The sequence below is a fragment of the Penicillium psychrosexuale genome (genome assembly GCF_028828465.1).
Source record: "Penicillium psychrosexuale strain IBT 29551 chromosome Unknown utg000003l, whole genome shotgun sequence".
Lineage (NCBI taxonomy): Eukaryota > Fungi > Ascomycota > Eurotiomycetes > Eurotiales > Aspergillaceae > Penicillium > Penicillium psychrosexuale.
The window spans coordinates 1,952,893-1,980,415 of NW_026643188.1; the positions used below are offsets into that span (position 1 = coordinate 1,952,893).

General features: G+C 48.7%; 9 protein-coding genes across 9 annotated transcripts; 5 read left to right on the forward strand and 4 right to left on the reverse strand.

The window, feature by feature from the left end:
• Positions 1 to 61: 61 nt before the first annotated feature.
• N7518_004671 (HECT domain protein) lies at positions 62 to 4,213 on the forward strand (the record flags this gene model as incomplete). The annotated part of the gene is made up of 3 exons (XM_057185598.1): positions 62 to 267; positions 338 to 4,028; positions 4,091 to 4,213. The coding sequence occupies 3 exons, from the start codon at positions 62 to 64 to the stop codon at positions 4,211 to 4,213; spliced, it is 4,020 nt and encodes a 1,339-aa protein (XP_057042368.1).
• Positions 4,214 to 4,729: 516 nt separating this feature from the next.
• Positions 4,730 to 5,801, forward strand: N7518_004672 (uncharacterized protein; the record flags this gene model as incomplete). The annotated part of the gene is made up of 4 exons (XM_057185599.1): positions 4,730 to 4,765; positions 4,866 to 5,201; positions 5,285 to 5,447; positions 5,512 to 5,801. 4 exons carry the CDS (start codon positions 4,730 to 4,732, stop codon positions 5,799 to 5,801), a joined length of 825 nt encoding a protein of 274 aa, XP_057042369.1.
• A 1,851-nt stretch (positions 5,802 to 7,652) lies between these two features.
• On the reverse strand, positions 7,653 to 8,250 carry N7518_004673 (uncharacterized protein; the record flags this gene model as incomplete). The annotated part of the gene is made up of 2 exons (XM_057185600.1): positions 7,653 to 7,976; positions 8,110 to 8,250. 2 exons carry the CDS (start codon positions 8,248 to 8,250, stop codon positions 7,653 to 7,655), a joined length of 465 nt encoding a protein of 154 aa, XP_057042370.1.
• Positions 8,251 to 9,717: 1,467 nt separating this feature from the next.
• N7518_004674 (uncharacterized protein) lies at positions 9,718 to 10,851 on the forward strand (the record flags this gene model as incomplete). Its single annotated transcript, XM_057185601.1, has 2 exons — positions 9,718 to 9,739; positions 9,833 to 10,851. 2 exons carry the CDS (start codon positions 9,718 to 9,720, stop codon positions 10,849 to 10,851), a joined length of 1,041 nt encoding a protein of 346 aa, XP_057042371.1.
• A 3,913-nt stretch (positions 10,852 to 14,764) lies between these two features.
• Positions 14,765 to 16,415, forward strand: N7518_004675 (Zn(II)2Cys6 transcription factor; the record flags this gene model as incomplete). Its single annotated transcript, XM_057185602.1, has 2 exons — positions 14,765 to 14,821; positions 14,874 to 16,415. The coding sequence occupies 2 exons, from the start codon at positions 14,765 to 14,767 to the stop codon at positions 16,413 to 16,415; spliced, it is 1,599 nt and encodes a 532-aa protein (XP_057042372.1).
• A 215-nt stretch (positions 16,416 to 16,630) lies between these two features.
• N7518_004676 (hydroxyacid-oxoacid transhydrogenase) lies at positions 16,631 to 18,238 on the reverse strand (the record flags this gene model as incomplete). The annotated part of the gene is made up of 3 exons (XM_057185603.1): positions 16,631 to 17,637; positions 17,693 to 17,751; positions 17,814 to 18,238. 3 exons carry the CDS (start codon positions 18,236 to 18,238, stop codon positions 16,631 to 16,633), a joined length of 1,491 nt encoding a protein of 496 aa, XP_057042373.1.
• A 492-nt stretch (positions 18,239 to 18,730) lies between these two features.
• Positions 18,731 to 19,315, reverse strand: N7518_004677 (Bys1 family protein; the record flags this gene model as incomplete). Its single annotated transcript, XM_057185604.1, has 1 exon — positions 18,731 to 19,315. One exon carries the CDS (start codon positions 19,313 to 19,315, stop codon positions 18,731 to 18,733), a length of 585 nt encoding a protein of 194 aa, XP_057042374.1.
• Positions 19,316 to 21,057: 1,742 nt separating this feature from the next.
• On the reverse strand, positions 21,058 to 21,954 carry N7518_004678 (protein kinase domain protein; the record flags this gene model as incomplete). The annotated part of the gene is made up of 1 exon (XM_057185605.1): positions 21,058 to 21,954. The coding sequence occupies one exon, from the start codon at positions 21,952 to 21,954 to the stop codon at positions 21,058 to 21,060; it is 897 nt and encodes a 298-aa protein (XP_057042375.1).
• Positions 21,955 to 23,797: 1,843 nt separating this feature from the next.
• Positions 23,798 to 24,019, forward strand: N7518_004679 (uncharacterized protein; the record flags this gene model as incomplete). Its single annotated transcript, XM_057185606.1, has 1 exon — positions 23,798 to 24,019. One exon carries the CDS (start codon positions 23,798 to 23,800, stop codon positions 24,017 to 24,019), a length of 222 nt encoding a protein of 73 aa, XP_057042376.1.
• Between the last annotated feature and the right edge of the window lie 3,504 nt (positions 24,020 to 27,523).

Genomic DNA, 27,523 nt, shown 5'->3' on the forward strand with positions numbered 1-27,523 from the left:
ACTAGCGCTCATCCTCGCATCCAGCTGCTCTCACACCCTCAGAAATGCCACACTGCTCAAAATGACGAGGCTCCGTGGAGGTTCCATAGACGACCCAGACATCGCGCAATCCCCCGGGCACGGGCGAACGAACACTTATCGGTCAAAGCTCCCACCAAACGCACCGGATGCGCTCTCACAAAATACTATTGAGGTATCCGATCCCTCAAGAGTGCTACCACGGTATCGCGATGATCGAAGACGGAAGTTCAACGGCTTAGTGCGCCGGTGAGTGGAACTCCAAACGCTGGGCCTCGCCTCCTAATTCCGCATGACACTAATTGATTTGGCGGAAAAGGTACAAAGCTCAACTGCTTCACGGCTGCGATGACCCCGGATGTCGAACAGCTACATGTGCTAGTCATCGCCGAAGACTCAGCGAAGGTCCATATCGTCGGTACACAGAACTCAGTGCTAGGACCCTGGCATGCTACCTTGCCAGCTTGGACGACCCGGAGACCGGTCTATGTCTCAACGTGCCTAAGCCTCCACCCCAATTGACAGTAGAAGATTACCATCGGATGTCCCTGCGCCGAACCCGTACACTTGAAGCACAGACGGCAGCGGCTAATAGATCGCCAAAACCGGATCAGTATGATGAAGACCACTCGACCCACGATATGTCCAGGCCTGCACAAGATAGATCGGCCGTGTCGAAAGTGACAGAAGGGGGTTCTTCGCCTCAAATTCGTACCGGTAGCAGCTATATTCGGGACCTTGACCATACCGCGGAGCAACAACTAAAAGACCCCAAGTCCTTTACACAGAATCTCTTTGATACAATCTCGCTCCGTATGGTCGAATGGCTTCCCCTTCGCCGTGCTGCGGATGCGTTAGAGTCAAAGTCTAAACCCCTTGCACCGGGAGCTGCGAGCTATCCATCTGCTGCTGAGAAGCACCACTGCGATGCCGATAAAGTTCCAGGCAGAGATGTCAAGATTCCAGCGAGTTCCACGCCTGCAAATCAGCCCATCTCCCAACCTCGTACTCCTTCATCGCGAACGTCGGCATCGCAACCCCCCGCGGTCGAGCTCAAGTTCCAGAACCAGCATGTCAAACGACTGTCAATCTCCGAGGTTGACCATTGGCGCCAGAGTCCACGTTCAAGCCTTGAAGATAAAAAGAAACCAGAATTTAGCAGGAAGGTCCCGGTGGCTTCTTCTGATGAGTTTGTCAGCTTGCCCTCACCGCCGGCGTTAAAGCACCGTCCACAAAAGCACTGCGGAAGAATTGGGGACGTCGACTCGGTTCCTCTGAAGGGACGCCGCAAAAGTCAACGACGTGTCTCCTGGGACAGCCAGAAGTTGCTCGATGAGGTATCTCCTATCAATAATACGAGGAGCAAGGAACTCATGCCTCCTCCTCGCCCTCTCCCTTCTGTTAACCAATCCCCCAGTGAGCGCAAGGCAAAGCAACCTCCTGTTGAAAATTCGTTAGACATCATTCCCCTGGCTCAGACGGTCACTCATCTTACTCCCGAGATTATCGATGGTCTGTCACGGGTCATGATTGAATCTGCAGAAGATGCTGATTGCTGGGAGGAAGAGCTTGATCGTATTCAGTGCACTGGCAGCTTTGAGCAGCCGGATTGGTGTTTTGCAACTCTGCGTCAGCGTGAAGTATTTCCGTTCGTTGCTCAAAGTGTATTTTTCGTGTTCAGCAGCCCCAGTCAAATTCTGCGCTCCTTTAGTAGCGAGCCAACGGATATGATTGGGGCTACTTTCAGTCGCCTTGATGTTTCTCATCTGCGTCTATCGCTGCAGCGCCTGTTCACGATATGCCCATGGGATATTGCACTACATAGCCTATGGAGCTCTCTGGACAAGCTCTTTGTTCCCCCACGGGGATTTACCTCTTCTGGACGGCCATCCCGCCGATCGTCTCGCAGTTCGACCATGACAGGACCTGCGGCCCCTCCGATCGTTCCCCGACGAGTTTCTGAATCTACCAGTGACTATCATATGTCTGATCCTGATGCTGCCTACATTGCCACGATTGCCTTGTTCACTTTGGTCAGCTTCGTGCCTAAGATTGACTTGGGGACTTGGAAAGCGGTGGTTCGGATGCGTGCCGCTGGGTCTGTAGCCTCGCTCTCGGACATGCGCAAGCTGCCTTCGAAGAATGCTCAGCAAGCTATCGAGGTGACGGACAGATTCGAGCACGAGTTAGGTCTTCGCCTCATTAATCGCCTCGTGCGGGCTCTCACTGCACGACTGGCGTATCATGAAATCTCCAAGGCCCGCCAAGTGTACAGCCTAGACGTACCAAAACAACGAAGACTCAGCGTGTTGGACCGTGTGGTTGACTATCTTAGTGAGCAATACATCTCTCACACTGCTGGCAGCGATGAGCCCGCTGAGTCTATCAACCCATCCTCTCTCATTGTTGAGTGGCTTCGGACTCTTTTCCTGCGTGAATGGGACGGCAACCCCGAAATGGCTCGTAGCAGCCCAGCCGGTGGTGCCGTTCAGATTCTAGCCTCAATGTACAAGGAACGAACCCGGTTAGGTCTTTTACCCGAAGACTTCCATACACCTCTTCTCACGGAGCGGCTGGACCCATTGGATATGCCCGTGGCATGGGTTGGAAGCCTCACAAACAACCGAACCATGCATCTGCTATCATATTCTTTCCTTTTCCCTCCGTCGTCTCTCGTGATCTACTTCCGTGCTTTGAACTATGCTGCCATGACCAAGTCCTATGAGGCGGCTATGACCACCACGAGACATGTCACGCAGACTGCCTTTGGCGCCATTCAAATTTCCGATGATCCTCGACTCCTCACCTCCATGAAAACATCCATGTCCACTTACCTCGTCATTGTTGTCCGCCGTGACAATATTCTCTCCGATGCTTTGAGCCAATTATGGCGGCGTGAAAAGCGAGAACTGATGCGACCTTTGAAGGTGCAAATGGGCATGGATGAAGGAGAAGAGGGTCTTGACCATGGTGGTGTGCAACAAGAGTTCTTCCGTTTGCTAATGGGTCAAGCCTTTGACCCATCTTATGGCATGTTCACGGTTGATACTCGACACCGCATATCTTGGTTTCAACCTTGCTCATTGGAACCTCTCTACAAGTTCGAACTTATCGGTCTGTTGATGTCTATTGCAATTTACAACGGCCTAACCCTCCCCGTGAATCTTCCCACTGCTTTCTACCGCAAAATGTTGGGTCTGAAGGTGAAGCATCTGGACCACATCCGAGATGGATGGCCGGAGCTAAGCCAAGGGCTCGCCTCATTATTGGCATGGAAAGATGGCGATGTCGGCGATATTTTCACAAGAACTTACGAGTTCAGCTTTGAAGCCTTCGGAAGTGTCGAGACAGTCGATATGGAAAAAGTTCATCGTGATGCAGCGTGGCCTGTTGCTAGCAAAGTCAAAATCACCGCTCCGGCTCCTATAGCGGGCTCCAGCGCCTGGATGGATGTGCCAGCTTACTGCGACCCTGCGACATTGAGATCACCAACCTCCATGGCAGTCGAGGAGGCCACCGATGCCACACCTTGTGAGCCTGCCTCAGACACGGCCGTCAAGTCAGTATCTGAGTCCATATCACTTCAGTCCCCTCTACTCCCGGATGAAGAGGCCGCTCTTGTGACGAATAAAAATCGAAGTCAGTTTGTCAAGGATTACATCTTCTGGCTCACAGACAAATCCATTCGACCACAGTTTGAAGCCTTCCAGAGGGGCTTCAACACGTGCCTGGACCGATCGGCTCTATCCATCTTCTCCCCCGAAGCCCTTAAAACCGTGGTTGAAGGTATTCAATCGATTGACGTAGACGAGCTCGAGAAATATACCCGGTACGAGGGTGGATTTGGTCCTGATCATCGAGTCATTCGTGACTTCTGGGATATTGTCCACGAATACCCCAATGAGAAGAGGGCCCAATTACTCGAATTCGTCACTGCTAGTGACCGAGTTCCCGTCAACGGTATCTCAAGCATTATGTTTGTGATCCAGAAAAACGGCGTTGGAGATCTGGTAAGTTCTGCCACTTTTTATAGCCTCCATAATATGGATTGTTATACTAATTGCTCTTCTAGCGTCTTCCTACCAGCTTGACGTGCTTCGGACGTTTGCTTTTGCCAGAGTACTCTTCAAAGGAGACCTTGGCAACGAAGCTTGACAAGGCTCTCGAAAATGCTCAGGGATTCGGCGTTGCATAAAAGGTTGTCAGATTACATTTTACCTATACATACCCATTTGTTCGATATTTCATTGATGTGGTGTTAGCATTCTATCTCATACGGTGCAAATAGCATAGTTTCATGAAGCACTTGTCTTTACATGGACATCTCACGAGGATTTAAGATAGACAAATCATAGTTTATAGATCCCCATCGTACTCCAATGCAGGGCTCTGGTTCGCCTGACGATGTGGCGCTCCGCAAATTTATACCAAATCGGACTTCTGAGGTCCGGGCGATGACTCTTAGCATTCACATCCCTAAGTGTATCTGTTTACTCCTTTACTCGCACATATCTCTTTACATCCGGAAATTCCCTTTGGGCCAAGTCTTCTGTATAAAGTAAGACACTCCGATTCGCACGCACAACTTACCCGCTATCACCCCCCACGTCCCGCGATAAGCGCCCATCTTCGCCTTCAATATCTGCAACTCCTGCAAGTTCTAACGTGAAATTTACCAGCTTACTCCAAATACCCGATTGAACGTTTGATCATGGCCCCCATTATTCACTGCGTCCGCCACGCCCAAGTATGTCCTTATGGTGACAGTGATCGCAACTCCCTGAGCCTCGACAATTAATACGCAACATGGCTCTTCACTGCCCAGTCGAGCTAATAGATAATCGCAGGGCCTGCACAATGTTTGCACCGCCAACCACATTATCCAAGACCCCGTTCTCACCGAGCTTGGCCACGAACAATGCCAAAAGCTCCGCGAGAGTTTCCCCCGCCATGCCAATATCGACCTGGTGACCGCCTCGCCCCTCCGTCGCACCATCTATACTGCGCTCGAGAGCTTTGCGCCCGTCTTTGAGTCAAAGCCGGACTTGAAGATTATCGCCCTGCCGGATATTCAGGAGACTTCGGACGTTCCGTGTGATACCGGCAGCGACCCTTCTGTTCTAAAGGAGGAGTTCAAGACGGGAGTTGATCTGGATCTTGTAGAAGATGGGTGGAATAACAAGGTATGCTTCTCACTTTGTTGCGCCTCGGGGATCGCCCCATTATTATCCAACACGTGGAATACTCACATTTGTCCACCAAAAAGGCATCCGGTCGCTACGCCCCAACCAACAAAGCCCTCAAGGAACGCGCTCGTGCCGCCCGTCGCTGGCTGAAAGCCCGCCCGGAGAAGGAGATTGTCATGGTTACACACGGCGGCTTCCTGCACTATTTCACTGAAGACTGGGAAGACAGCAGCCAGTTCCAGGGTATGTGACGTCAGGCTACGACTGTGGAGAAGCATACCGCTAACGCCGTTTTCTATTCTTCTAGGCACCGGCTGGTCCAACACTGAGTACCGCACTTTCGCTTTCAGCGGGGAAGCACACACAGATGACCTGGAGGGATACCCGCTAGACGGTGATAATGCCTCACTTGAGGAGACACTTGAATCACGGCAGCGCCGGGGTAAGACTGGACCTATGCCTAGCCGGGAGGAACAAAAGACGCTGTATAAGAAGGGCTACCAGGGCTGGGATGACCAGGGATTGCAGATGAGCACTGCTGATCGGGAGGCGGCTAAGGCCACTGGAGGTGAGGAGGTCAATGGGGTCCGCATATAACTGGGCAGAAGAAGTGTGCTTTGATGGACATTGCTATCATAATTTTCGGTTGTCGCAGATGGCGACGGGTAACAAGGATAGAGCGAGTACATACATAGATCTGACATAAACCAAAATTGATTCCTTGGTTGTCCAAGCAAGGCTCTTTATTCCATTGTCTGTTGATTTCTTTGCGTTAGTCCCCTTGATTCTTGAGGCCCTTGGGCTATTTTAGCCCTCGGTGGCTGTTTTAGCAAACAATAGAACAAAGCTGACAAGCATGCATTATATGCCTTCATTGTTGAGTTCTTTACTCGATCCAAGTTTTCTTTATCTTCGGTTGTGAACAATGACCTTGGGCCTCGGAATACGAAACAGTCTTCCATAGCCTCGACAAGGCCGACAAAGGATTTGTAGAACAACTATGAACTAAGCTACCCTTTGTCTTGGATATGATTGTCTATATAATGGCTTTCGGGCCCCTCGCTTTTGATCCCGTCATCAAGAGCATTCCAGCCCAGGACAGAGCTCAACACCCGTCCACTACTATTACGAACCATCCGCTGAGTACCTTTTCCATTCATTTGTGGGATAGACACTGACACTATTATCTAGGACTATTTATATACCGAGAATATCTTCTTATTATGTCACAGGTGGGCGACCTCCCGCAAGATGCATTGCTAACATAAATAATAGACTAGGGCACCGCGGCATTAGACTACGAGTACCAATCCGAACATGCATATTACCTGTCTACGGCTACGTCCTTTAATAACCCTTATACCCCCCCCCCTGACTTCTCTTAATAACGAGATCCAGAGATGACCGCACCACGGGTCGTTCCAGGCACACCGTCTTGATATCATTCCACATCCAGTAGGTCATTCCCGATGTGCAGAGACATACTAACAGGCCAGATTAGATCCCATACGAAATGTTTCCCCAAAGAGGGATTCAGATTCAGATAGCGACTAGCTGAATGGCTAAGTTCTTTATTACCCTTCTTGGAAACCTGAATTCAGTACTAACGAAGCATAGGCCCGCCGATATTCTTTATTCAACATCACCACATAGTTCCATTATCAAACAACTAAGTCATTCTTCATCCTCGTGTCACTAACCCAATCTGTATAGATACATCTCGACGATACGTGCATAATATATTGTGGCTAGCTATTAGCCTAGACTGGGGGTTGATTATTTGTGCAAAATATTGCACATTGTCTTATTTATCAAGCAGCTAGGTCATTCCCTTGAGTCTTCATGTTGGCTAATTTGAATTTGACACGCAGCCATATATCACTAGGCCACCGGTACTAGCTTGATTAATTCAACAGATGAGCTGTTTACTACACACCTCTTTAAGGAGACTACCTATGTTATACTTGCCGAGCAGCTAAGTTATCCCTTCTAAACCCCATTACGACTAACTGATATCATATAGATATCGATGCGGGTACTCCTCTCGACCAATCTGCAATTGGCGACGGCTCGTGCCGTGTACGAGATTAGAAAATTGAGGCATTTCACTCTTGCCAATACCCGTATTTTGCTGCTTAGCAACAAGTGACCATGAGCAGACTGTACCATTTATTAAATTACCCCTGTTTCTGTCTCACTGCATATTACTGTCACCTAGGAATAAAGGAATGGATAGAAATGGGCCTTTTCTGATTGACATATCCTCACTTTGATAGTAGCCGATCAGCTAGTACACCACATCGTAAGGAAAAGTAAGATAGACAGAGCAGAGGTAGAACAGGAGCAGATACTAAGAAACCGGTCAACGAATCCACTGATTTGTTGGAGTAGAATTTCCCACAGGACCCTGGACATTTGCCAAACCAGCCATAAAAAAGTATCATTACCTCACAGAAGGTGCAGGCAGCGCAATCCCGTCGAGGTATAGCGTGTGGTAGACTCAATGACAGGTGAATACTTTATTCCCCAGGCATTGTTCATATACGTTTGCCGTAGAAAGATTGATTGTTCGTAGTTGAACAGCCATCCATACATAACGTCAAGTTCCAACATGTACTGAATAGGCTGAGCTAGCAGGGAACGCATAAGATTATCAGTTTGATAATCCAGGAAATCGTGTTCCAGGACCCATGGAACTTTCGACGAACTTGTCTCCTGTGCCGCTCCCTCGCCCACCTCACGCTGCTGGGAAAGTGCGGTCTCCGCCTCCGCCTTGGATTCCGCGGTTGTTATGGAAAAAGCTCAGTGGTGGTAAAGATGTCCATTATTAATGTTATGCTACGTAAGAAGTAACCACCCAGAGCTTACCTAAGCTATGACTAAGAAATAAGCTCTGGTCCCTCACAGCGGTTGCCTTCGTCAATTTCCCCTCGTAGCCGACCTTGACTGCCATCAGCTCCCCAAGATGGGTCTGCTTCAGCAACTTGACACGCTCCTCATGTTGCTGCTCGGCGTTCACCAAGGCGCTTCTCACAGCCTCCCCCATTTGCTGCTGGGCCAGCTCGTGGGAGATGCCGGAAGACGCCTGGATCTGCTGGCGGTGGCAGCGTCGTGGAGAGACCGAATCCGGTCAGCTGTGCGGGCCACAAAGTTTCGGCCTCGGTCTTGAACTTGACCAGCTTCGACTCCAACGCCGCATTGACAGTTGCCAACTGCGTAATGGCAGTGAACTGTTTATCCGGTCGATCGCGACTCTTCTTCCGAACTCCGTATTTCTTGGCCGGGGCCCAACGAGCGGATCAGTGCTGACTTTCGTCAAAGTTTCTCACATCACATGTGAAATCCTGCCATTTTCGTAAAGGTCCAGTGAAAGAAATTGGATGTGACGCCGACGAGGTGGTGTGGGGTTGTTATCAAGGCGAGTTGATAATGTCGCGGTGCTCTAGGGTTAGAGACCGATAGGGTTAGAGACCGATAGCGCACAAGTAGAGTGGTCGAAAGATGAAAAGCACCTTGAAAAGAGAGGTAAAAAGCTCGTGAAACTTCAACTTCTAATTTAGTCAGGATTAACACCGACAGGTAGTTAGGTGATCTTCACTATAAACTAGGTTAGATGAGTTTGAGAAATGACTCGAATAGACTTTACCATGGTTCTTCAGCTCCCGCTGGGAATCTCAGCAGGCTTGACGTAGTGGTAAGCTGTTGTACCCAGCCGTTTGGGACGAGCTGGACAAGCCCTCTGCCTGTGTATAGTAAACCATCAATCAAGACGCCCATAGTAGCTATATATCAGGCGAAGAAAGCCTCGCGGTGTGAGACGCCAGATCGATCTTGAACAAGAGAGAGTGCATTCAAATGAATAAGAGGATGGAGAGAGAAAGAAGAATCAAGTTCTAAAGTGGGAAGTAGCCAGTTGATATAGCTGACCAAAACGTTGCAAACCTCGAACCTTCTCGCTTTGCTATCTAGCAAATCTATCTAATGGAGTAATCCAAACAGTAAGCGAGCAAGCAAACATGAAGCATCTGATAGAGATCTATCGTAGATCGTGACACGCGAGACTGAGCTCCCATGATAAGATCAACGTCCTTGAATTTGTTAGTACACTGGCTAGAGAAAATCTTACTTGGGTTAGCCATATTCCTATTTCGGTATGTATGGTTCCAACCTTAAGTTTAAACTGAGGTTGTTGTGGGGCTAGCACGTGATCATAGCTCATCTCATGAGTCACATGACTGCTCATATTCTGGGTCATCCCGTGGTCATGTGATCATCCAGGGTCACCCCATACCACGTGACCGGCTGCCCCAACAATGCATCGCCTTCTAAGTTCTAACGCGCTTTAAATGCTGGTGCCTTCAATTGACGTACGAATCGGCGGGGGCCTTCTATTTTTAGGTGCCGATCACCCAGTCCCGTGGCGCAGACTTCACTTCCATGGGCGAACTCTTGATATAACTCCGCACAACCACCTGGGTAATCTCTTGCTGCATTGTACCCCCCAAAGGACAAAATGATCGATGAAAATTTACCCAGTACGTTGTAGGGACTAATTTCAACCTCGTCTCTTGGTGCAGACTACGCCATCCCCCGCTAGCTTCACGATTTTCATACTGACCGCGGGACAGCGTTCTTCCTCAAGAACAACTCAAAACAACCTCAGATCAGCACAATATATCATAGTCAACATGGCAATGACCCCGAACCTGCTTATTCCTTGCACGCGCTTGACCCCACCGCCCCAACATCACAGAACCGCTACGGAGTCGCGCTGTACGACCCTTACGTGACAGGCGTTGTCTATGGCGAGGTGGCTGTAGCTCCAGATTGGACCCAACCGAGTCTGTCGGCAGACGCAATACGAGCAAATGGCGGCGTAGTGCCCCCCCCAGAACCCATCCTCCCTACCGATTTTACCATCCAGCTTTACAACCCCGACCAAGAGATCACAGTTAAATATCATACAAAATCGTGGAACAAACCAGCCCGGTGGGAATTTGAGATGCCTCAAACCACATTCCGAGTTCCTTCCGCTTCAGCGCTAGACCAGACTCAGATCGATCCGTCTATTGCTGACATTACTCCGAAATTGAGGTTCAGCTGGCGCAAGGATGGAAAGCTGTCAAAGGATTTGACATGCCTGTTACACGGCAAAACTTCAAGAATTCCCGACACTCGATCAAAGAGCCGTGAGCCAGATATTACGGTCGCTCTATTTCAAGGACTGAAGGAGCTTACTCTATACGAGCCCAATCTCTACCGCGTCGAGATGGAAGATACCAAGGGTTTGGAGGTCGTGCTCCTCTTAGCTGCCGTTGCAATTCGAGATATTTTCTTTGGGCCTGCCAAGGAGGCTTTTCATATCACCCCCGGTGGGCTGAACGAAGGTCACAAGCAAGCAGCAGTGCCAACTTCAATTGCGGCGACGGCCACACCAGCTAGTGATCCCAGGCCCGACCGGAAGAACCCACAGGCCCGACCCCCTAAGCCAGCAATGAATGGAAAGCCATCGCCACCTCGACTCAGCATTCCGAACTCCTCATCTCCGGCCCCACAAGAGAGAAGGCGACAGGACGAACTCGCAAAACAGGAAGAGGAGCGACGAACCCAGGAGGTTCTCGCCGCAGAAAAAAAAAGCACGGCGTAGGCGGGAAGCAGAAGTCGAGAAGGAAACCAGACGCCTGCAGCAATTATACGGACAAGAAGAAGAACAAGCACGAAAGCAACGACATACTCCTGCTCCATCTTCCAGGCCCTACCCCCCACCCCGACACACCGGACCCCCTCAACCTTACTCCCACCAATACTCTCAATCCTCAGTCCAACTTAACTCCCAGCCAGTAGCCCGTCCATCCCATCACGCCGGCCAACGATATTCCCATGGCGCACCCACCTTCGCCAACAGCCCATACCTCAACGCACCGGGGCGTATGGATCCTCGAGTCCAATCCTCCACCCACCTTATGCAGCGACTACAGCAACCACACCCGCAACCCCGGCCACAGTCCACCGTTGCGTTTCACCAACTTCCTACCAGTAGCGGCGCTCTCCTAACAGCATCAAGGCCGACACCTCAAGTCCAACCGAGGAAGAGTTTCTTTGGGCTCCGACGCAACAAGGAGGAAACTACTAACAAGCTTGAAAAAAAGCGGAGTTCTATGTTTTAATCTTGTATACCCTGGCGTTTTCGTTTTTCCCGCATCATACTTTGCATCTCGGCGTGGTTGTATTTTGCCCTTGAGTATCTTATTGTAGTTGCACAGCGATTACTTTCATTACAATGCATGGCATCTTTTGCTTTACAATCCATTCCAGACCTAGTAAATTGGCGATAGAGCTGTTGTAATCTCTTGGTGGTTCCCGAAGGACACAGCAGGCAAGGGAGTCCATAGCAAAGCAGAATGCTTGGACTTATTTATGTACGTGTGGGATATAACCATGTCCACCACCTGTAGGATTATCCGAGAGGAAGGAGCAGCGAATGAGTGGATTATCTGATCTACGTGCAATAATCCTACAGGCACCAAGGAAGCGTCGGAATCAAATTGCTATTCTAGTTTGAGTCTAGCTTGAGATCCGATACACAGACTGGTAAAGTAGCTTGGAATTATGGCCTAGCAGGAATCGGTTGTTGCCCTCAAGGTCTTCCACCTTTTGGTGCATCGACTCTCCCTCGTCAGTGAGATCGGCAACTGCCTGCTTTAGGCCCTCAATCAGTGAGTTCTTAGTGTCACAAGAGCTCTGTACTCGAACTGCAATGCGTCGTCTCGCTTTTGCAATCTCTTGCCAGCCCTTAGGTAGCCGTTCCTCTCTTGCATAAACTTAGTGGCCCCATCGGTTTCGTTCGCTATTGATCTCTTTGATCTCTCGTTGAAGGTCGTGGGGGTGGTGGGACTATGGCAATTACAGCCGTAATGTGGGTAAAGATCGAGAGGAGGACGAAATCTTCTCTTGCGAGCTTAGCTGTTGTACCGGAAATATAGTCGGGATATTCTTGGGAACGGGAGTTTTTCGGGTCAATCAATCAGAGCCCTGTCGACTCTGACACGAAGTCTGAAGTGACCAAATGAGGTATTTCCTTTGTGCAGACCAATCGCCCTGAGCGTCGGGTTTCTGGTTCAGAGGGGTAATTGGTTTCAGAAAGTCGAAGAAGCTTGAGACTCCGACTTCTAGAGCTGCAATTGTTTCTTCTTGCAACCTCCATTATTGCAAGCTGGTTCTGTGTTGTAGCTCTCCAGCAGCCTTTTTCCGGTCCATTTTCTGCACTCTTTTGGTTTCTTCTACCATCTGGCCGTCGAAGTTCTCATTTGTTTCCTTGCTGGCCTTTTTTTTTGATGACCGGTGTATGCATATCTTCAAGGAGCTTCTTTCCTGGGCCACTCCCTTAGCAATGTGTGTTTTTGTGCTAGCTGTGTCTTCTTGTGGGTAGAGTTCTAGCCCTTGCTACAAGCTTTGAATCAGCGAATAGTTCGGACATTATCACTGTTGAGGTTTGACGACGTAGGATAAAGTGAGAGAAAGGTCAAAGCAGGTAAGGAAGATATGGAATACATCTTGCATCACTAAAAGCGGCCATGATGCTGAAATGTAATGAGATCATGATGGAAGAGTGATATAGGCAGGTGCTTGACGACGTCAAGAGAGCTCACTGGGGAAAGAGAAGACATGTAGAGAGGAAAAATGGGGAGATTGACGAGAAGAGGGAAGGGGGTATTCATACCTTAGGATATATATACAGAGCAAGGGAGTCTCAGAAGAGAGAAGAACTTGAAGAGACTGCATATTTATTTATCCCTTAGGAGGTGTGGATGGGGAAGAACCGAGAGAGAGAGAGAAGTGGGAATATATTCGAGAGGAAGAGGATCTTGGGGAGAAAAGAATGGACAGAGGATAGAGTGGAAGAGAGTGTATATTTATAGCCAAAGTTGAGAAGAGCTCGGAAGATGATCGTAGGAAATGTACCAGGAAAGAAGTGAGTTAAGGTGATATAAGTATATCGAGTTATATAGAGAAGGAAAGGCTCAGAAGTAACAAGTGATGACTAGAAGGAGGTGTGGAGGGAGGGGGAATATGTATTTATGCATTAGTAGAAGTGAAAGAAGAAAGGTCAAACTTCAAAGGAGAGAACAAAGGAAAGAGAGAAGTACTACATACTAGGAAGAGGGATTTAGACTCAGCAGTAGGTGAAGCATCTTCTTAATCGGGAAGTTCCCATCTTGGTACCCAATATCTACAGTGGGTATCTGGGGTGGCACTACTCCGTAGGTATGGTTGGGTTTATTGATGATAACCTACTCCGTACTATTGCGGCGGGGGAGTAATTCGGTGGATCAATGGATCACCAGTTAGGTCAACTGCGTCTGATCTGCCACTGTCTCAGTGTCTATAGATATGAAATGACGTCATCTTAAAGAAAGCCATTGCTCGGCGATCAATAAGGTCCCCGGTAAGTGGAGCTAGTCCTGGCCTATGGCGGGCTTACTACGGAGTGTACGGAGTATGTACGGAGTGTGTACCTGCAGTCCCCTGTAGTCTGGACCGGGGCGTCTGGCTGATTACCGGAGTAAGAACTCGGTGTAAGAAATCATTCGCTGTCGGTCTTGCACTCGCCGAAATTCGGAGCTCGGGTTTATGCGGACAAAGCCACAGGACTGGCCGGCGACCAATAGGAGTGACTCGACGGGGCGCGGGAGTGCCACGTTCGCAAGCCACGTGCTGTCAATCATATTCCCAAACTCAATTGAGAAAGAGTTGCCCTTTCCCAGACCAATAATCGACAATCTCTTCCCCATGACTCTAACAGAATACAGGAAAGCCTCACATTCCGGACGAAAGGGATCGGCGATGCTTGCAAGATATTATCGTTGGCCCCGACGAATGAGAACTAGTGAGAACTGCGCCACATTTGCTCAGCCATTGCCAATGTGAGCTCATGATGCCATACTGCGTCCATGGTCTGACGATGTGGTTATGTGAAGGGCTGTAAGAGGCCTGCTACCTCTCGTGGTAGTGTGTATTCTGGATACAGGAGACACCTTGGTTATAGCAAAACTACCGGCAGGGGAGGCTTCTCCGACGGAGTAGTTGGCCGACCATGAGTGGCAATGCCGTTGGGAGAGTTTAATTGATCTGCAGGGATATTGTTCGCAATTTATAAATAGGGGCGGAATGTTGGGAATACCCTGCAGATCTATATTTGCTGGAGGTGAGATGCTGCAATATCCTGTAGTTCTGAGCAGTTTTGAAGAGGGAGAAGAAATCAATTTACAGAGACCATGAATGGGATGAATTTAAAGAGTCAATTGACTATCCAATTGACTAAAAATGGACTCTGTAGGTAAAAAAAATGGATATATAGAACATAGATCCGATCAGGACCTGGAACGGCTTTTCTTCCCCGCAGGCCCAACGTCCTAGGGCTAGCAGCCTGTCAATTTCCCCTCCTCGAATCAACTCTACTTGCTTTTACTCAGCTGAACTAAACCCGCGAAAAATGAAACGTAAACCACATCTTCCACCTGCCCCCGTGGTAATATCTTGTCATTGAGACCATTGAGACCATGGTGGGAGTTCCGCACAGTACAGGCTGTGCCCTGTGTCGCGAGCGACGGATCAAGGTCAATATCCACCAAAGTAAAGTTCAAGGTCCTGGGCTAATAAGGTCCATAGTGCGACGAGGCAGTTCCAGAATGCACCCAATGTCAGAAATATGGTCGTACCTGTCCGGGCTACACGCGAACCTTTCGCTTTCAAGATGAAGGCCCCAACCTTGCGCGGCGACATCGGTCCAACACCCGACGGAAGGGGAGAGGCACATTGGCAGGACCCGCTACGTCTTCAACTCGAACTAACCAATTCCCTTCACGCGGGGACCCTTCTGCGACTGCAGATATAGTACGCGGCAATGCGATTGCCCTCATGCGCCGACAATCTTCCTTGGGTGGCTGGGACGAGCAATTGCTGGCGCGCAAGTCCTTCCGTGCCGCGCAGCCACAATTATTCCTCGACTTCATCAGCACGTCGTTTCCAACCTTCTATTTTCATAACCTGTTCCGGTCTGGCGATACGCCCGGATTCGCCGAAAATCTCGTCATGAATTATGGCCAAGACGCGTACCTCGACTCTGCCGTTTGCTGCCTGAGCTCCGTCTATCTAGCACACTTGACTCAAGACAAGGCACTCCTCAAAATAAGTCGACAAATGTACTCCCAGTCGCTGCGGGAGGTTATGCGAGCCATCCCGAAAGCCGACCATGCCAACTCCGACAACATGCTCTGCACATCCATCGTCCTCAGTGTCTTCGAAATGTTCGCGCAGACCACACCCGACGCCTGGGTCGTGCACTCGGAGGGCGCAAAACGCCTGATGATAAGCCGAGGCCCAGAAGCGCACGAGTCCGGGTTCGGAAGATACTGCTGGATAGCATTCCGCGGGTTCTTCATCGCGACAGCCGTCTACCAAGGCGAGCCCTGCTTCCTAGACCAAGAAGAATGGCAATCCTACGCGACGAAAGTCAGGACCGAAGACTGCCAGAAGCCCGGCGAGTGGTCTGCATACGGCGAAGTATCCGACTTGATCTTCATGGAGATCGCCAAATGCCCGCGGTATATCAGCGAGACCCGGGATCTCCTCTCAGTCCCGTACGAGGCGGACTCCACATCCATCGCGAACCTCATCACGCGCATAAATGATACTTCCCAGGTGCTGCGCTCGCTCGCCGCGGACCTCCGCTCGTGTATCAGCGCGCACAGCGAGCGCCAGCAGGGTATCGTCCAGCGACCCGGATCCTTCGTGGGCCCCGTAGCAGAGAGCTTCCCGGACACCGCCCCGTCGCTGCTGCTCAATGGGGCGGAGAATATGCTGGAGACGCTAGAGCAGCTCTGCGACCGTCTTGGGGACCGGTTGTGCTTTAGTTCTGTCGAGGTTTATTCGCCCGAGTCGTCGGTCGTCACGCCACCCAGCAGTGGTAGTGAATATTCTATATCCCCCTATTCTGCGACGTCGAGGAGTTTCGCTCTTCCCTTTCGCATTCATTCGGAGCTTGGACAGGGTCTTTCGAAAACATCTGACTCACATGGCCACCGTGCTGTGAGTTGGTTGGATCGCATCGCGTCGTCGATGGGTGTCCTCGGCGCAAAGGTCCTCCCGGGTGATGATCCGAGTACTTCGGTGCGGATGGACAGCTCACCTCAAGTGTTTGAACTGCAATAGTCAACGATGATGCTTGCGTTGACATGAAATGTGATACTAAAAGATACCTGCTCCTAGCCGGTCTAGGATGAACTTCCCCTACGCAATTACACTTTACTTTATATCCCCTACGTGAACAATGAAACAACTCGGACATTCAATTTTGATCATATCGGCGTATGTAAGTATAGATATATCAGATGCAATCGCGTTCTAGTAGAACCACTTCCTTACCACTAATAATCCAAAGACTGCTCCAGCAAGCCCCTCAGCTCACCCCTCTCAGCCTCCAACTCCCTACTCAGAGTCGGCGCGAGCATAAGCACCCGCTGCTGCGGAATCGTCCCATCAACCAATCCCTCCAAATCCGCAGCCTTGAAGCCTAGATCCTTCAATCCACGCGGCTGGTCACCAAGCTTAACAAGGAACTCCGCAATCGCTTCGCCAAGCACCTCACCCGCACTCTCGCGCTTAACATTCGAGATATCCACGCCAAACGCCTCAGCCGCCGCCAGATGGCGATCAGGGTTCGACGCCGCGGTAAAGCGGAAGACGGCGGGCGCGGTGACGGCCACGGAAACACCGTGCGGGATGATAGGGTGATCCACCTTATAGCCCGCATGTTTATAGCCAGGGTTCTGGCTGGAGATGGGGTAGCTCATACCGTGGCAGAGGTGGACACCTGCATTTCCGAACCCGACGCCGGCGAGCGTAGCCGCGAGCAACATCTCCGACTGTGCTTCGTGGTCATCTGGGTCGTGGACTGCGCGCGGCAGGTACTTGACTGTTGAGCGCAGGGCGGCGAGGGAGAAGATGTCAGAGATGGGGTTTGCGCCCTGGTAGGCGGGCCGGTTGATGGGGTTTGTTGGGCGCGGTGTGCGCTCGTTGTATGGGATTGCGGTCCAGGACTCGAGGGAGTGACAGAGGACATCGAGGCCGGAGGCGGCGTGCACGGCTGAGGGCATGGTCCGAGTGTTAAGTGGGTCGCATATTCCGAGGGTTGGCTTCAGGGCCCGGTGGGCAATGCCCGTTTTGGCTTTCTTGGAGACTAGGTCGAAGATGGCTGTGCCTGTTGTCTCCGAGCCTGTGCCGGCTGTTGTTGGGACGGCGACGAGTGGGAGCAGGGGCCTGTCTACTGGCAGGCCTTTGCCCAATGGTGCGTTGACGAAGTCGAGGAAGTCTGCTTCAGGGAAGACGGTGTATAGGTTCATCAGCTTTGCGGTATCGATTACAGAGCCGCCGCCTGTTTTGATGTTAGTTTTTGTATACCGGGAGCCTAGGGGTCAAAGGCGACGTACCGACGGCCAAGAAGGCATCGGGTTTGTAGGGCTTAGCAAACGCGATAGCCTCTTTGATACTTAAATTGAAGACTCTCAGCACCTATACCACAGCCACAATTGAAGCTAGGGATTGACTTACGAGCTATCCTTAGGCTCAGTGCGAACTTTGTCAAAGATAGTGAACTCAATGCCCTCACGGGTCAGACCCTCAACAGCCTGCTTCATAGCATCAAGCTTGGCCACATTGGAATCAGTGACGATGCACACTCGCTTCGCGCCGAGGTTGGTAAAGTCCATTCCGACCTCCTTAGTCGCACCGGGTCCGAAGCGAATGCTAGACGCCGCCATCTCGAATGCATATTCCTTCTCACGCGAGGGGTCAATAGGCGTGGACATGCGGCGTTTCACATGGTTGAGCAGAGACGAGGTTTGCTTGTGGTTGTGGTGGTGGCTGGGGTTCTTGTGGCACGGGCAGTTAGGTGGGTGGGAGTATTGTACTGTGCGTAGCAAGTTCAGGGCACGATTGGCCGCGGAGGGAGCCACTCTGATTGCAGGAGAAACCATTCTGTGTAATTTTGTAGAATATAATCAGAAGAGAGTTTGGGAGAAGTCAAGGCGAAGTAAAAGGTCAAGCGATTCGGAAGAGAAAGGGCAAATTGGGGAAAATGCGGGGAAATGCCCCGGACTTCTGGCCGAGATCTTTTTTTTTGTTTTGCGCGCTCTCTCTTTACTCGCTGTTTACTCGCTATTTACTCCTCTATTCGGAGAATATATTCATATCGGTCTGATATATTCTCTTTGGTTTCTCCGCTTTGGAGAAACTCGAATCCAGTGCATCTATATCCCATAGCCGAGGTTAGTTACACTCGCCGATCATGACGTCTCCAACAGTATATATCCGTCTACGGATCCACGGGTGTGCACAATAAGAATGAGTATATAATCAAACATAAAAAGTCGAATGATCCAATTGAGCAGCACTATCGTATACTAGCTCTCATATCCACCAACTATAACAATCTCCCAATCTCATACCCAAATTAAACCCCCAACCTCTCAGCAAAGCGACAAGATCAAATCCGTCGAAGCATCAACGGCCCTAACCTGACTTCCAGCAGGTGGAACCCCATCCTCCCAAGAAATCAACGGCTCGGAAGGCTTAACATTCACCGGGTAACCCGCAAATGGATCGCCAAAGACATCAGAGAGATCATACCAGACTTTATCCTGTCTCTGGCCTCGCTCCCTTGTAGAGGAAAGGTTGTACGCAAAGATCATCTGCGGAGAACTGGTATACAGCCCGTCACGGTCGGTGCTGATCTTGATTGCGATGCCGCCAGTGTCTGCGTTCTCGCGGAAAACCTCGCTGTACTCGTCGTTCGGAAGGAGAGTTCGCTCTGGTAGGACTGTAGAAGCCACAGACCAGAGGTAGACTGGGAACTTGCAGTTGTTGTGCACTATCGCATGGCCTAGGTTTCGGTGGGTGGGTGGTGGTGTGCTGCTTGGTCTCACTGAGACGAAGCTTGAGGAGGGGAAGGCACCGTAGGGGATGTCTCTTTGGCCATGGTTGTTGTGGATTGTTGGGTTCGAGAGGGCGAGGCCGGCGAGCGAAAGAAGGGGGATGATAGTTGAGAAATACATATTGATTGATTGAAGAGCTGTTGGGATACTCTTTAATTATGTCTTGCGTTAGAATCAGGAATTTGGACAGCTTTATATAGATGTTTCTATTCTTGTATCTGGGATCATTCTTGTTGCTGTGTTTCACCGCGAGCCTAATTGGATCTAATTCTTCGCGGCAAGATGCATATAGGCAGTTGCTATGAATCTAGGCTCAGGGGAAATTAGATGCCAAGCTATGTTGTACACTGTAGATGTGGCGCGAAATGTAGGGGTGTGAAACTACCACAATGTAGTAACCGAAAAGACACATCTGTTTGTCCAACAGAAACATATGAAGAATGTCACCGTTTCCCTATTTAGTGCGCATGTTGACTTTGTATCCCCGGAGAAAGATCGGAACTCGAGGAATGTACAGGCCTTTAATTTTATATTATATGTCGACAGGGCGAGAAGAGTCAACAAATCGGATATTTTACTCGTGTCTGATCGAAGATATGGAAGAATGTAACTAGCCTACTGGCTCCGGGTATAATACCAAAAAGAATGAGATCACATACATATACAAAGACTATACCGAGGGATTATGCTTCTTCAACAACCTTTATAGTGAGTTACACCCGTGGACGGCATGACAAACTCGGGTTAAGCAGGCTGATACAACGATCTGAAACTCTACTCTTGATCAAAATAGGGAATCAAACATCAAAAATAGAAGACTCCGTGGCTAGGGCAACTGTGGCGTTCTAGACATTCATTTCTCCTGAGGAATGTGAGCTTTCTATGGGGGAGACCACACGGAAAATTCTTTTGGGTTTGAAACTACCGAGGAATGTCAGATAGGATAGACTTCAAAACACCCTGCCACAGAACACGAATTCAGGAACAAAACAAACTCAGGGTAGTTCATGTGGCACGCCAAACGGTCGGTCGCTCATTTGTGATATCCTCGACGTCATGTCCGATGTCCCTTATAAGCATTGTGAGACAGACCTAACGTTCTGTGTGGCATACACAAATTGATAGATGTGACAACATACTCTGATTCAGGTCGGAGGCATAGGAATATCGCTATTGGGGTGTTTCGGCAGCCCTGTGGTTCAGCTAGAAGGCCTAAGGAATGACATGGCTGAATGAGATCTAGATCTAATCAAATATCAACATCCTAGATAAGTGACAGGCTTCCGGTTCTTCCAATTGGCTGAGATCAAGATGTGCCAAGAAAAACATTGTATTCAACTATGTGTGACAAAACATCTCTCCAGAAGAAAAATAGGAAGGGCAAGGATAAGTTGCCACCAGAATATATCGCGGCCCCGCTTACAACCCAAGTCATGTGGCCACGAGACCCTGGCATTGTCAATCTGCTTGAAGTCATGTTCTCACTTCTGACCTGCCACTGCTGTTTTGAGATAGATAATAGCCTAGCCATATGTGGTGCAGCGACAAAATACAGCCATGGTCGGTGGTGGCTATGGAGTGGTAGGCATTATAGGGGACATCCCGGATACCAACATCCTTTCCGAGACCTTGGTGGGGAGTGGTCGACCGAGGTCATGCTGGGTGACGTTGTAGGCGGTGCAGATGAGAGTGTTGCGGGAAGTATTCTAAGTATTATGGAGCATGAATCCTTGCTTGAGCTGTCCGGAGCGACAAAGTCGCCGGTCAGTTGGACATTTCTGCGACCACAGTGAAGACTTGAGTTTGAATAATCAGCGTAACGATCAAGAGCTGTAGGTAAATAGCAATATCTGGAAACCCTCCTAGTGTTGAGCGCTGTGAATCTTCTCGTACTCAGGCAGAGCCCACTTCACCATCCATTCAGATTCCAGAACCTGCTGAGCAGATGGTCTATTCTCCGGCCTGAAGGATAGCATCGGGCGCAACATTGAGAAAAGAGCATCTCGTTCGTTTGGTTCAAAGGGGGGCATACCCTCCCTTATCCGCGCTCGCTGCACGCTCATTTCAAAGTTATCCTCCCATGAGGGATATTGGGATTGGGGTCGGTCTACTGGTTCTCCATCCTTGAGGGATTTTTCTCGATGTGCTTTCCACGTTTCCAGCCATTCGTTTGGTAGCGGACCCAACGTATCGATTTGCTGGCGAGTCATATCATCTTCGTCCGTAAAAAAGCCTTCAAATAGCGATCTTTGGGCAATGATCTCCCAGATAGTGCATGCAAGTGTCCAGATGTCGGATGAAAAGGTAAGTGGTTTAGTTATCTCAAAGTAAGTCTCCGGGGGTCGGATTAGAAGAGGCGTGTGAGACTCAAATTTCTTCTCTTTTGCCGGGGAGAATGCTTCACCAAAGTCTGAGAGGAGGATCCTAGCTTCTAGGAGTTTAAGATTCTCACTTGCTTTCCCGAGCCAGATAGGCAAGACACCATATTCCGGGACCCCTGGAGGGAGCTTTTGGCCATCTAATCGATTGACCCTCTCTCGTACTGGCTCTCCATACAGCTCATATAACCTTTTAGTGGACAACTGATCGAGCTCCTGGACCGGCTGGAGGAGAATGTTCCCACAATGAAGATCTCCATGGACGAATCCTTGTGAATGGATATACAGAACCGCAATCACGAGTTGCGCGGCTAAGGCTCGGGCGACCTCCAGCTGGAAAACGCTAATCCATGAACCATTTTTTGCTCCAGATAGGCTCATTCTTGCTGGGCTAGTCACCCAAACAGACATGGTTACCATGAGGGCCTTGTATGTTGAACTTATCCCAGATTGAAGGAATCATTGCTTTGCCCTCTGAGAACTGCTGGCCTTCGGACAATCTGGACAGTACGTTAATCTCGTGCGCGTTTGAATCCGCCGTACAGACTTTGACAGCAGCGTATCTGTTGAATTTTTCATCCCAAGCAAGCCATATCGTCGAGTATGTACCATGGCCGAGCTTATGGACTGCCCGGTAGCGACTGTAGAAGCGATCCCCAATTGTTACTGGGTGATAACCCCCAGCCCGGTAATATTCCATTCTTTCCACATCTTCAATGGGCTCATATAAGACATGGCTTGTATTCACGGTTGAATCAGTCGATTTGAACCTAGTGAGTGAAATTGCACGGTGTTGAGGATGAAGATATGGTAGGCTCGCCTTCTTAGGAATGAGACGACGTGAGAAAGACGCGGACGAGTGTAAGGGCCTAAAAAGCAAGCAGGATTTTCTCATATTTTTCTTATCGCGATCAAGGCCCTTTGATAATGAATCAAATTTAGTGCCTGGCACGCTATGTCTTGTTAGACGGTGAATAGTACTACAAATAATACTACCACTACACACTATACTTTATGCTCCCATCTACTAGCTTATAGACTCAAACAGAATAGTTATCACTTGGCCTTACAACTTATTTTCTCACTAAACGCACGCAAACCCCAACAACTACCCCAATGATGGTTCCAACAACAAGCCCTACAGCTATCCACACGACGTAATACTTGATCACTCGTAGCTTAGAGCCGGTATGCCACTCCACCGTCCCATCTTTCATAGTTACAATGGGTCGTTTCCCACGGAAATCACGAGGCTCTTCCAGATCCATGGAATGTGTTGGATGTGTACTCGTGTGAGCTTGCTCGGGTATCGTTGGTGCCATGATGTCAAGGAAGTGGTAATTTGGTCTTGACCGTAAACCTCAATCTTATTGATAATCAATAAATGTCTTTAGAGGCTTCAGAAACTTGCTTTCGATTGAAACTGACATGTTTTCTTCGGGAAATTTGGTGTCGTCTGTTTGGACGCGTGCTTGAATCTCGAAGGATAAGCGATCGGAAAGTCCCTTAGAACTAACCCCGTAATGTGTAGCCTCTAGACGGAATGAATCACAACTTCTTAGTCTAATCATATAGTCATAGATCTTGCATCTTTACGTACCTTGCTGACTTGATTCAAACGTTGAACTACTTAGACCAACGTATTGCAGGAGGGGATTGGTGGGGAGAAAAAATTGTTAGACTCCGTAATCACCCCATTTATGATTTATATGCTGTAGTAATTCATGAGACCCTTGAATAGCTAAACGAGTTAGGCGGCTAATTCTAAAGTAACCGGGACCCTTGTAAACTTAAAAAGGATCGACACAGCAATTGGTTCGATCGAGACGTGGGGGCCGGGAAGTGGATCCTCTCCACAGCGGGAACCCGAGTGATGCCCAATGGAATTCATGGGGCCAAGTGGGTTATTAAAATGAGACTTTCTTCGCCTACTCATGATTTGTAACACACCAGGCAGAAACCCCTTTCAACTACGTACTTCAGAGAGGGTCAAAACGGAATTTCCATTTCCTCACCTGATATCTCATCGCCGGTTACCTCGTCGGTTCAACCTAGTACGGTATTCCAAAGCTACTTAGCTAGTGAACCTATAAGCTAACTAATGTCGCATGATCGACTCAGTCAGGGACACAGATAACCCTCGCATATGGTCAGGCCAAGATTAGCTGCTAGTCATTTTCAATCTCCGATTTACTCAGAGAATATCCATTTACGCGACGCGACCATGGATTGGTTGACAAAGTTGTTCACGGGAAAGGACTCGGCGAAAACAGAACAAAAAGCGCAAAGGCGGATGAGCAAAGAACACAGTCGAAGGGTTCGTGCACAGGAGAAGGAGCTCCGACGTGGGAAGGATAATGGTACTGTCAAAAAGGCGAGCTTTTTCTGGGGATCGTCAGGTCAGACATACCAGAGTAATGTTCGTGGTCCGGGTAAAGGAATTTGAATGGGTTCGGAGACAAATCTGCGAATAAATGAGGCGAGATAAAGAAGCGTCGACTTCGTGGCTGCTAAATTCGTTAATGGAAATTTCTGTCTGTCTGTTGGACTTGGCTAGATAATGCCTAGATGTGTCTGATGGATTCATTGACATGGACGTAGTATTATTGAGAAGGGAATGAGAAATCAACAGCGGAAATTGGGACTCAGTCTTGGCGTTTATTGGCCTTAGGCCGCTATATGTATGCCTTAACATTTCCCGTGACCACAACAACATCTTTCCAGCTCAACCTACTCTATACTCTTTTGAGGGTGTGATGTTAGATTAATATCACTCGATTTATTTCTAATGGGGTTAGACATAACCAGCTATGCTTAGTGCAAAGTCTTCTAAGTGAGAGACATCGAAATACATGGTTTTGTGGGAATGAGTTGAAGCTAATAAACTACAGGGTTTCAAAATTTGAAACATTTATTTACTCATTTCACTTGTGCTTTCCTGCCTTTGAGATCTGAGCCTAGCATTTCGATATGTCGACGGTCTTACCACATCTCATCGGCTCTGTAGTCGTCCAAACGCATCCCCTCCGTCCATATCAAATTTGCTGAAGAACAACTTCATGGTATCATGTTCCCAGTCATGACTATGTGAAGTGTCGGGCTAGCTTGGAATTTACCGACAAGCATCACAGCGAGCTGACAGGCTCCACGATTCTGTTGTAGATCGGCGATAATGGACAATTGTTCTGGCTCCTGATGATGCAGGTACTCATCTGATGGCACCCGGCGAATTCATTACCGATGTTTGAATCAATCCTCTGACGAAGAAGAACAACGCCTCTCGCTGTCCCCCGTATCGGTCACCTCAAGTTCTGATTCCTTCATCAGTATCCTGGGCACCTCATCTCTTTTGCCCTCGGAATTTGGGTCGTAACTCGGAAACTGCAGCTCGGATTTAGGAGTATTGGACTCACTAGCCATCTGGAGAACCGAAGATATGGCAATGGTCAGACTGTGTAGCAATCGATAGACAGTCTGGAAATTCCATTCCAATTGGCTACGGAGATTCTAGTTGCAATCTCGCATTTGCAGACTACAAGAGCTCCGGGTGTTCTTATAAGGGTAACAAATGTTACGATAATGAGAGATCGGTGGGTCGTTCTTGCCTGCGTGGGAAGGAAAACGCTCCTTCCTACTAGGTACATTTGCCACTTTCCTTTATTCTCTTGTTTGTTCTTTCCTTTCCAAGGTTGTTTACACTTTAGCTAAGCGAGACGTTCGACTTTTGCATCGTTTGCATTAGTGCCAGGTATATAAACAGGCTGATTCCCACTTCTGCACTTACTTCTTCTCTCTCTCTTCATCATTTTGAATCAACCACATCACAGCGCAATCCATCCAACTTGCCTGCCACCTGTCGTGTCCATCATCCATCACATGACTTGTCTGTTCTTACTATCTTTTTTTCCCTCATAACTTACATTCATCCTTCAGACGACCCAGCCACATCACAAGCATCCAATCATGGCACCTGTCATGTTCATCATCCATCAAACAACTCAGCCACATCATAGTGCATCCCGTCAACGTGCCTGGCATCTATTGAGCCCATCATTTATCACATGACTTGTCTGTTCTTGCTACCTCTTTTTTATCGTCTACTTACATTCATCCTTCAGGCATCTGTCATGTTCATCATCTATCAAATAACTCAGCCACATCACAGCGCATCCCTTCAACGTGCCTGCCACTGTCGTGTTCATTGTCTATCATATGACTTGTAAGTTCTTGCTGTCTCTTTTTCTCATATACTTACATTCATCCTTCAGACGACCCAACCATATCGCAAGCATCCCTTCATGACACCTGTCGTATTCATCATCCTTCATACAACCAAACCACATTCTCCTTCCATCTTCCATCTTCCACCTTATGAGGTTTGTTTCTTGTCTGTGTTATCACCTATTCCTCATCTTCCCTCATCGCATTCTATGACATGGTTAACACCTGATGACATGGGGCTAACTGTACTAGATACCACATCCACTCAACCCCATCCAGTGAACCACATCCATTCAACCACATCCAGCCTTACCGTGACAGGTTTGGGCTTCACGACAATCGTCAGGCTGCAATAACAGCAAACACAAACAAAAAAACAAACAAAAAAAAAAAAGAAAAAGAAAAACAAAAGAAAACAAAGACAAAAGAAAATGCCTTGGACGATTTCAATCAACAACGTTCAAACAGCCACTTCAAGCATCCCCTTCAAGCATCCCCTTCAAACAACCATCCCCTTCAAGCATCCCCTTCAAACAACCATCCACTTCAAGCATCAACTTCAAACAACATTCAAACAACCATCCCCTTCAAGCATCCCCTTCAATCAACCTTCAATCAACCATCCACTTCAAGCATCCACAATCAACCACTTCAAGATCCTACCTTCAATCAGCCACTTCAATCAGCCATCAAACAACCATGCACATTCAATCAACTATCCACATTCAATCAACTATCCACATTCAATCAACTATCCACATTCGACTACTACAATGCTTCGACCTTAAAGAGGAGGAATGAAAAGAAACGGTCTTGAACGACAGAGTCTCCGCAGGAGTGTCTCTGAAGGAGACTTCTCGTCGGGAAGAGGTTACAGCGTGTACCCAATTAAAGGAGACTCTCAAGACCGTTTGCTGTGGTGGTAAAAAAAATGGTCGCCTCGACAAAGCATCGACATTCAAGCATCTACATTCGACATCCAAAATCCAAAAATCCAATTCCACTTCAATCATCCACTTCAATCAACAATCTGCATTCGACTACTACAATGCTTCGACCTTAAAGAGGAGGAATGAAAAGAAACGGTCTTGAACGACAGAGTCTCCGCAGGAGTGTCTCTGAAGGAGACTTCTCGTCGGGAAGAGGTTACAGCGTGTACCCATTTAAAGGAGACTCTCAAGACCGTTTGCTGTGGTGGTAAAAAAAATGGTCGCCTCGACAAAGCATCGACATTTAAGCATCTACATCCAAGCATCGACATCCAAGAACCACATCCAAGAACCACATCCAAGAACCACATCCAAGAACCACATCCAAGAACCACATCCAAGAACCACATCCAAGAACCACATCCAAGAATCACTTCAATCAATCTTCAATCAAGCATCAATCAAGCATCCACACTTATTCAACCACTTGCACTGAGAAATGATAATCTAAAATTCTACACGTCTCCAACCTAGAGCTTTTTCCAAGCTGATATAATCCCTGGTTATACATAGAAAGGCTGTTTGCACGGTTTATGCTCTTTACCACCTTCGTATATTGTCGAGTTTTCTAGCTATAACACCGAGAATGTCTAAAAATAGATATCTAATAGTGTCGACTCCCAGTAGAGGACCTGGGGAACTGTGCGCATGATGGATGAACCTGTAGAGCGAGTAGAGATTGATATTCTATTTCTAGATAAATTCATCAAAAGAATAGACGTGAATACCTTAATGACTGG